Raw genomic sequence first — 9,684 nt, 5'->3', positions numbered from 1 at the left:
AGGAGTTCCTTGAAATATTAAGTTGATTCTTGTTGTATTGTTGATTAACTTTACTTAAACTTATTAATTGACTTTTTTCGGGATCATAAACATTTTAATTCTATCTGTTGTTAATTTTACGTTGTAAATTCATGTACTGACACTTTCCATGAGTTTGCAGATTCGCTCCTCAATTTGGTCCTATGGAACTTGACGCGTAAATAAATAAATAATAACGTTAGCAAGTCAGTTTCGCCGCGTCGGTGCACCGCTGCTACCAGTTGAATCCAGTGCTGCCACGTAGAGATAGGTTACCCGCGACATTGAATATATGACCATTTTTAAGACTGGAGGGAATTTAAAAAAGAGGCCTCAGGATATTTTTTTATTAATTTCGAGTATAAGACGCACCTGAATTTTTCAGGCAATTTTTCAAAGGAATAAGTGCATCTTATAGTCAGTAAACTACGGTATGGTATTGTATAAGGAAACAACGACATCAGATTGCGAGACAAGGAAGGAAAATAAATTTGTCCAACAATTAAAAGTACTGTAATTATTATAACAGCATATTTGGCACAGTCATATAAAACATCAGATTTCTGTCTATTTCGTGAAGACAGATTTTGAAATATGTTGCTTTCAGTACAGGTAGGAGTTCATACATTTTTACATCACACAACTCTGCTCTGTGTGTCGAAATCACTCATGCTAAGAAAGGTGACTGGAGTTACCAGCAAATTTACCGAGTAGAAAAACAATATAAGTTACATCACATTTCCTACATCGCAGTCTGCATGAGACGCGGTCGGTAGCACTACGTCACTCGGCCAAACACAACAGCGTTCGGCTGCGTCCATCACCGCCGTCACCGCCCACGCTGCCGCCGCCGCCGCCGCCGCCGACTGCTCGCCCCCCGCCTGCTGTTCTCGTTGGTGTAGATGTAGGGACTCTCCTGCGTGGGGCACAGGAAGCGCGAGAACGTCTCCTGCCACTCGAGAGACTTGTTGCCCACAGGCTCCATCAGGTTGTTCCACAGGGCGTTTGCAGCTGCCAACACAAACAAAGAGAACGTTCTAATGTGTGTGAAGTCTTATGGGACCTAACTGCTAAGGTCATAAGTCCCTAAGCTTACACGCTACTTAACCTAAATTATACTAAGGACAAACAAACACACACCCATGCCCGAGGGAGGGCTCGAACCTCCGCCCGGACCAGCCGCACAGTCCATGACTGCAGCGCCTTAGACCGCTCGGCTAATCCCGCGCGGCCCAACACAAACAAGAAACTTTTCAGTTTGGGATGACAGTGAACTAAAACGTAGTCCTGAGTCGTTGAATATGCTATTTAATAAGAGGACGTCCATTAAGTAAGTGAAATGACTCGCCCCTCCAAATGGTTCAAATGGCTCTGAGCACTATGGGACTTAACATCTGAGGTCATCAGTCGCCTAGAACTTAGAACTACTTGAACCTAAGGACATCACACACATCCATGTCCGAGGCAGGATTCGAACCTGCAACCGTAGCGGTAGCGCGGTTCCAGACTGAAGCGCCTAGAACCGCTCGGCCACACCGGCCGGCATTCGCCCTTCCCCCTTGGTTGCTGACATGTGGTGGGACCCACCTCCACCATCCTGAATTGTTAATAAACCCACCTTTTACTTATTATGTGTATTGAAAAATGTTTTTAACACATAATTAAAAACGCTATTTTAAACACGCCAGTCCTGAGTAGTATCGGGACAGACAGACAGGCAGAAACAGACGGGCAAACAGGCTCCCGAAAATAGTATTAAGCGTTTCGACGGATCCCCAAATAACTAACATTTTATTGGTGTATAACATATTCAATAAACGTCGCCCGCATCTCGTGGTCGTGCGGTAGCGTTCTTGCTTCCCACGCCCGGGTTCCCGGGTTCGATTCCCGGCGGGGTCAGGGATTTTCTCTGCCTCGTGATGGCTGGGTGTTGTGTGCTGTCCTTAGGTTAGTTAGGTTTAAGTAGTTCTAAGTTCTAGGGGACTTATGACCACAGCAGTTGAGTCCCATAGTGCTCAGAGCCATTTGAACCAATAAACGTCACTGAATCTTTATATAGTTTGCAGATGAAAGACAATATTCTTTGTACCTTTCTTTGAACTGCACGATTACGTAGCTTTCCAGTCCCTTGAGTTATATAATCACTAAGAGAATACTTGTCGTTGAGCTTCGGCTTAACTTCCTTCCACAAACGATTAAATTCTAGCTGAGACATATGTTTCAACTCGTCGTCATACTTGCGCATTTAAAACATTTGATACAAATTCATGTTGAACACAGTAACATCGGTTTCATATGGTCAGTGCGACAGAATGTCAATCCTAAGGGCCCGGATTCGATTCCCGGCTGGGTCGGATATTTTCTCCGCTCAGGGACTGGATGTTGTGTTGTCCTAATCATCATCATTTCATCCCCAGCGAAGCGCAAGTCGCCGAAGTGGCGTCAAATCGAAACAATTGCACCCGGCGAACGGACTACCCGACGGGAGTTTCTAGTCACACGACATTTTAGAGATTTTAGCTAGTGCGGAAGAGAACTCCCCGAATGAAATCTGACATTCGCGCGGCCCTTGTTTCAAATCAGGGAATTCTGGGCATGCACATATGTAAAGTATTCAGTTTACTACACAGAATTCGTTAAGATTGCTGATACATTGATATTGTCTATATTGTCTACACTCAGGATTAATTATACAGAATAAAAAATGTTATCCATTTTAATAACGTATACTCTCTCAGTTAACAAGCTGACGTGAGATTTTCAATGCCCCTTTTCAATGAGATTAGGTGAGATCTGCCGCATACCGCCCACCATCATTCACATTTTGAGGTTACATAATTAATGGACGTCGCCTAAGGAGCCAACGTTTTAGGTCCTGAGTCTGTTATATTACGGCTTGGGTGAGAGACTTCTTTCACTTCACAGTGTCCATTATCAAATGGCTCTGAGCACTATGGGACTTAACAGCTTAGGTCATCAGTCCCCTAGAACTTAGAACTACTTAAACCTAACTAACCTAAAGACATCACACACATCCATGCCCGAGGCAGGATTCGAACCTGCGACCGTAGCAATCCCACGGTTCCGGACTGCAGCGCCTAGAACCGCAAGGCCACCGCGGCCGGCTCCCTTTATCATTGCTTTGGTCATATATATGTAATTGCAGTGATTTGCTCTCGTACCCTAGGTTTTTAATTACAGCACTTCTCAAGCTTTCCACGTTCATCTTATGGTATATACTTACGAGTTTAGTCATTCGATGATCACCTTTTAAGAAGTTATGTAGTTCATCAGCTAACAGCTTGAACGCTGGGACATCGTAAAATTCTCTCTAGTGTTGTGAAGTGGGAAGTTCTGAGTAAAAACCTGTATGGATATGGTGTCTGTTGTATCGGACATGTCCGAAAGAGACACCATTGATGACCTGCAGCCGTCTATAACCTTCTGCTGCTGACGGGCATTGTACAGTTATGTTACACATTTTTACATAATGATTATTTACTTTGCATTTAGCACATAATGCATTACAACATTTATGTATTCAGTTGAAGAAGATATAACAAGTCTTTTACAAACGGCTTTAACGCTTACCATACAAATGTTGTACAGTTCACAGAACAATTTCGAATATCCCACCATGAACGTCAATGCACTTTTGCACTCTAGCGATAACATGTTGTGTTGCTTGTTCAATTGCCTGTGGTTGGTTCTTAATCAATTCAGCAGCGTACATGATGCGACGAAGCAGTTCATTTCGTGTACTTACTTAGTGCACCTCTGATTTCATCCAACCTCATAGCCGGCCGTTGTGGCCGAGCGGTTCTAGGCGCTTCAGTCCGGAACCGCGCTGCTGCTACGGTCGCAGGTTCGAATCCAGCCTCGGGCATGGATGGGTTCAAAAATGGCTCTAAGCACTGTGGGACTTAACATCTGAGGTCATCAGTGCCCTAGACTTAGAACTACTTAAACCTCACTAACCTAAGGACATCACACACATCCCTGCCGAGACAGGATTCGAACCTGCGACTGTAGCAGCACCGCGGTTCCGGACTGAAGCGCCTAGAACCACTCGACCACAGCGGCCGGCCATGGGTGCGTGTGGTGTCTTTTTTAGTTAGGTTGACCTCAGATGTTAAGTCTCATACTGCTTAGAGCTGTTTGAACCATTTGAACCATCCAAGCCAGCCGTGGTGGCCGAACGGTTCTAGGTGCTACAGTCTGGAACCGCGCGGCAGCTACGGTCGCAGGTTCGAACTCTGCCTCGGGCATGGATGTGTGTGATGTTCTTAGGTTAGTTAGGTTTAAGTAGTTCTAACTTCTAGGGGACTGATGACCTCAGAAATTAAGCCCCATAGTGATCAGAGCCATTTGAACCATTTGAACCACTCAAACCCATAAACAGAAATCTAAAGGAGTAAAGGAGGCCAATTAATAGCACCGCCACAGCCAATCCAGCGATTAGGGTAGGTGCGATTGAGATGGTCCCTCACACGTAAGGTAACATGTGGAGAGACACCGTCATGTTGAAGGTACATTCCAGGTCACTTGGCTAAAGGAACGTCTTCCAATAATTCAAAAAATGAATTTTCCAAAAAATGCGGGTACCTCTCTCCTGTCAATAGCTGACTGATAATAAATGGACCTAGTAAAAGGTTACCGATCGCGCCACACCAAACATTTATGGCAAAACGAACTTGGAAATTGCTATCTACTGAAGCGTGTGTATTTTCACGTGACAATCGATGATTATTGCGTGTGTTGTTTATTCCATGTCGTGAAAACTGGGCTTCGTCAGTGAATAGTATGTATGGAAGCAAATGACTATTCTCAATTGCCGGCCGGTGTGGCCGAGCGGTTCTAGGCGCTTCAGTCTGGAACCACGCGACTGCTACGGTCGCAGGTTCGAATCCTGCCTCGGGCATGGATGTGTGTGGTGTCCTTAGGTTAATTAGGTTTAAGTAGTTCTAAGTTCTAGGGGACTCATGACTTCAGATGTCAAGTCCCACAGTGCTCAGAGCCATTTTGAACTATTCTCAATTACCCAGTGACAGATTTGAAGTCGTTGGGCATTGTCGCCAACGTAGAGATTTTGGATACGCTGTATGTGAAATGGATACAGGTTTTCGCATGTAATGTTTCCCACACATGTGTCTGTAGGATATTCATACGCAGTGACATTCTTCGTATGCTCGTACTGGATCTTCGCTCAACACTTGCGATAATTTCTTCCTGTTCTTGCAGAGTTTGTTGACGTGCACGATCGGACGAGAAATGTCTTCTTGGAAGAGAGCCTGTTGCAAGCAAAGTGATAAACAACTTGGTAAACGCCCTGCGATCAGGTAATCGTCGAGTCGGAAAGCGCCTGTGGTATTCTTCTCTTGCAGCGGTAGCACTACCGTCGCAGAAGCCATAAACATACACCATATCTGCTTCTTCCTCATTATTGTAGACGTGGGGCTTTGTTAGCATCGCTTGTACGAACACAGTCAACACCATACACTACACAGCTAATCGATCTGTCGCCGGTACACTATACAATGCGGCTTACACGGAACAACTGCGCAAACAACGGGTGATTGTACTACGTATGTCACATGACCATCATGCGTGGTAGGTTGCATAGCGTAAACATGGCATGTACCCGTGCATTGTTTTCAAGAAAGTCACGTTACGGTCCAGTTGTATTAGCTATACGTTCACGTTGTGCACATCAAATTAGCAGAATTTAAGTTCCTTTCAGTACCCATACCTCTATAACGAAGCATTTGCGGACCTATGTTCATATAACATTTTTTGTTCAGAATTACTTGTACTATCACTTTTTAAAATATTGACCTTTCCTCCCCAAACACCCTGTATATAATGTTCATGATTAACACAACCGCTACAGCCGCGCGGGATTAGCCGAGCGGTCTACGGCGCTGCAGTTATGGACTGTGCGGCTGATCCCAGCGGAGGTTCGACTCCTCCCTCGGGCATGGGTGTGTGTGTTTGTCCTTAGGATAATTTAGGTTAAGTAGTGTGTAAGCTTAGAGACTGATGACCTTAGCAGTAAAGTCCCATAAGATTTCACACACATTTGAATATTTTTGAACATCCGCTACGGATATATAGTTATTTATGATTGAAGGTTTCGTTTTTATTTATTTACTTATTTAATGTGATCTGATAGGGCCGTCAGGTCCTGTCTTATATCGGACCAGGGTATCACACATACTATACCTATTTTCCATCGTAGTTACGTTATAGATGACAATTTTAGTATGACAAATAGTGTTAAAGTGATTTGAATGTCTGTGGAGAAAACGCAACTAATACTATGAACGAATAACGTTAGTACTGGCTGCACTTCTACTACTGTTGCCGCTGCCACTGATAGTGATAATGATAATAATAATAATAATAATAATAAAACTTCCTGGCAGATTAAAACTGTGTGCCGGACAGAGACTCGAACTTGCCCGCACTTTCCCGCGAAAGACAAAGGTCCCGAGTTCGAGTCTCGGTCCGGCACATAGTTTTAATCTGCCAGGAAGTTTCATATCGGCGCACACTCCGCTGCAGAATGAAAATCTCATTCTGGAATAATAATAATAATGGTGACAATAATGATAGTGACAGACATAAAAAGAATTTTTAGGTGTACAAAACAGATATTTTGTGATGTAGTGATTTATGGGGAAAGGAAATTTCAGGGGTCTGCTCGAGGTAAGATTATTGGGAAACGGGGGAGATCCGTTTGGAAACAAGGACTTACAGGGGTAACGAGTGCGTACAGGGACAACGGTATTCGTTATTGTTACTTCAGTAGATATGTCATTAACCGTCTTCTGAAACTAGAGACGTTATTCAGTTCTTCAATATTGTATAATGCGGGAGGTACTCCAGTGTCGGGTTCCTACCCTAGAGAAGGACTTCGAAAAAGTGGCTGAACGACGGAGTGGGACGGAAATGACTTTTTTTTGATGGAATCGGATATCTCTGCCATGTGCTTCAGACAAAAGTCTTAAGGTCGAGGAGAGATACGAGGGACAGTGAACGTCGATAAGACAGAAGAGAAGACAGAGGGTATAAAAATCTCTGCGCTTGTCTGCACTCAGGCAGGACAGCTCTGGATATGATCGCGAAACGTGATCGACACATACATAACGAACACAGGCATTCATAATCACTTCCAGGCGCTATGAGATTTCCTTAGAAATACCTTCCCGGATAACTTCACTGTAATAAATAATTGGAATTATAAATGTTTGTGTAGGTTTCCTTCTCGGGTCTACAGGGAATATCTCTTTATGTTTTCGTAGGGCATGTAAAGATGCTGATGTCTTCTTGCACACTGCAGTTACGTGCTCAGTCCAATATTGATTTTCATCTATTATTACTCCTAGACCGTTTGTTGATGGAGAGAAGTTGATATTTGTCGCATTTAGGATTAAAGATGGTAGGGATTCCCGATGTTTCTGGCTAATGGCCCTAGAGTCAGCCACAAGTACCACTTGAGTATTGGATGGATTGATCTTTAACCCCTGAACTCTATGCCCAGTCTGACAGAATATTGAGTTTCTCGATAGTTGTCTTCAGGTTTACTGGTTTTGCAATTAGATACAATTGGGGGTTATCAGCATTCATGTGGTATTTGCAGTGGCACAAAACTAATGAACCATGGGGCAAGTCTGATACTACGTCAGGTACGAGAAAAAGCATTGACTACACTTGACGAGAAATTTAGGATGCTAAGGTTGGGAAGTAAGAGTCGAACTCAATGTTTCAGAGGCATGGCTGGCAGGAATCTAAGAATGGTATTTTATCCATCTTCAGGAACAGTAGTATTACATAATGAAACAATAAGCAACCAGCTGCATGTAACAAATTTAATTTCTTGATCGGTTTCGGGTACTTAGTGCCCTTCTTCAGAAGGCACTAACCTTCTGAGGAAGGGCACTAAGTTAAAATTCGTATATGCAACTGGTTGCTAATTATTTCATTACAGAATCTAAGAAGCACATAATAGTCGCATCGTGTGCAACCAAGGCGCTCTTCATTTCATCTGTTACCTTTATTAAGGTAGATGTCACTCTGCAATGTTTACGGAAACCTGATTGGTATTCGTCTAATAGTTTGGTTGTAGTTGCGTGTTTACCACAGTGTGGCCTTCAGCACCACTGCTCGGTTCTCCTTCAGTTGGCAAACGGAATTTTTTGGTGCACTGTACGAGTGTTTGGTAAGTTGGTAAGTTATCTGCAGTGCAGTAGCGTCGTCTTTCAGGAGTAGTGGTTTCTCAGTTTATGATACTTGAGCAGCGGTTCCATTGTTGCAGTTGGATGTTGTTTGCATGCTGTCCTCCAATGTTCTACAAAAAACATTTTGATCGGTTGTTCCTTTCGTAAGTTTAGATACACGATACATAGTTTTTTAGCCTACTGTTTGCAGCTTGCTGCCTCCCAGATAGTGGCTAATCTGGCTTCATTCGGTATATTTAGACTCCGCGCCCTTTAGCCGACACTTTCAGCGTAAGGGTGACTTACCGTCAGTTAAGAGTTGAAAGCTGCTTGTTGCGCGGATACATTTGGGTATCAGTATGACGAGCCATGTACGGCAGAGGTGTTGCCTTACAAGTTAGATTTGACATGGACACTTGGACCTACTATTTATAGGTATGCTCAATGGAGTGGTGAGGCTTAGCCTTACATCGTGCCTACTGACAGCGGTGAACAGCCGTGCAGTACGGATCAAGCGCAGGACAGGTGGCGCTAGATGCCCGAGTGTGTGTAGTTCCTAAGCGATCTGGTAGAGGTCACTAGCTGACGGACATAGTTTGGGCTCCACTTAAAATACTTTCTTTATTATTTGCACCTCTGTTTATTTAATTTTGTGATTGTTTATTAATTAATGTTATAATTGTGGTTAGTGATGAAACTGAATGAAGATGCAAATATGAAATACCGTTTTATGTAAAGCTTTTATACCATACATTGAAGTAACTGGTCTCGTGAGGGATGTTCGAGAATAACGTGTGTTTTAGTCATTTGTGGGTCTGAGCACTATGGGACTAAACATCTATGGTCATCAGTCCCCTAGAACTTAGAACTACTTAAACCTAACTAACCTAAGGACATCACACAACACCCAGTCATCACGAGGCAGAGAAAATCCCTGACCCCGCCGGGAATCGAACCCGGGAACCCGGGCGTGGGAAGCGAGAATGCTACCGCACGACCACGCGCTGCAGACTTAGTCATTTGTATGGGAGAATTTATTGCAAAGTATTTCATCAGTTTGTGGCGCTGGGGAAATGAGATCATGATTTCGGTGAAGTAGTACTGTTAAGATGGAGTTAATTTTATATTTTTGAGTTTTAAAAATTAATTTATGTTGATTTACTGTTTATATTCAGTGACAAACGTTGATTGGTTCCATATATATGCATGGGATCAAGCGGGTTTGATGCAAGTGGGTTTTAAGTGTGTTGTTCTGGAGTGTTGTTAATACTGTGGCCGACTTTTAACCTCTGTGTGTGCATTCAGTGTCTTCTTTGTGTTTTAAGAATCGCCAACTTTGTTTTTTTAACTTCATGTCGACTTTTTTAATTGTCCCCCCATGAACGTCTCCATGTCAGTGTATTTTTACCTCCATTATCTCCCCTTACTCTGTTTTACGTTCCCCTAT

The 9,684-nt window shown here is 43.4% G+C and overlaps 1 protein-coding gene across 1 annotated transcript in view; it reads right to left on the bottom strand.

The window, feature by feature from the left end:
* Positions 1-522: 522 nt before the first annotated feature.
* Positions 523-9,684, bottom strand: part of LOC126415487 (phospholipase B1, membrane-associated-like) — a 139,823-nt gene continuing 130,661 nt past the window's right edge. Inside the window, exon 8 of the mRNA XM_050083433.1 lies at positions 523-1,029. Coding sequence (XP_049939390.1) covers positions 848-1,029 — 182 coding nt within the window. The 3' untranslated portion in view covers positions 523-847. The remainder of the gene's footprint in view (positions 1,030-9,684) is intronic.

Source organism: Schistocerca serialis, chromosome 1 (assembly GCF_023864345.2).
Source record: "Schistocerca serialis cubense isolate TAMUIC-IGC-003099 chromosome 1, iqSchSeri2.2, whole genome shotgun sequence".
In the NCBI taxonomy this organism is placed as follows: domain Eukaryota; kingdom Metazoa; phylum Arthropoda; class Insecta; order Orthoptera; family Acrididae; genus Schistocerca; species Schistocerca serialis.
The sequence above is the reverse complement of the archived record's forward strand: the minus strand, read 5'-3'. Positions and strand labels throughout refer to the sequence as shown.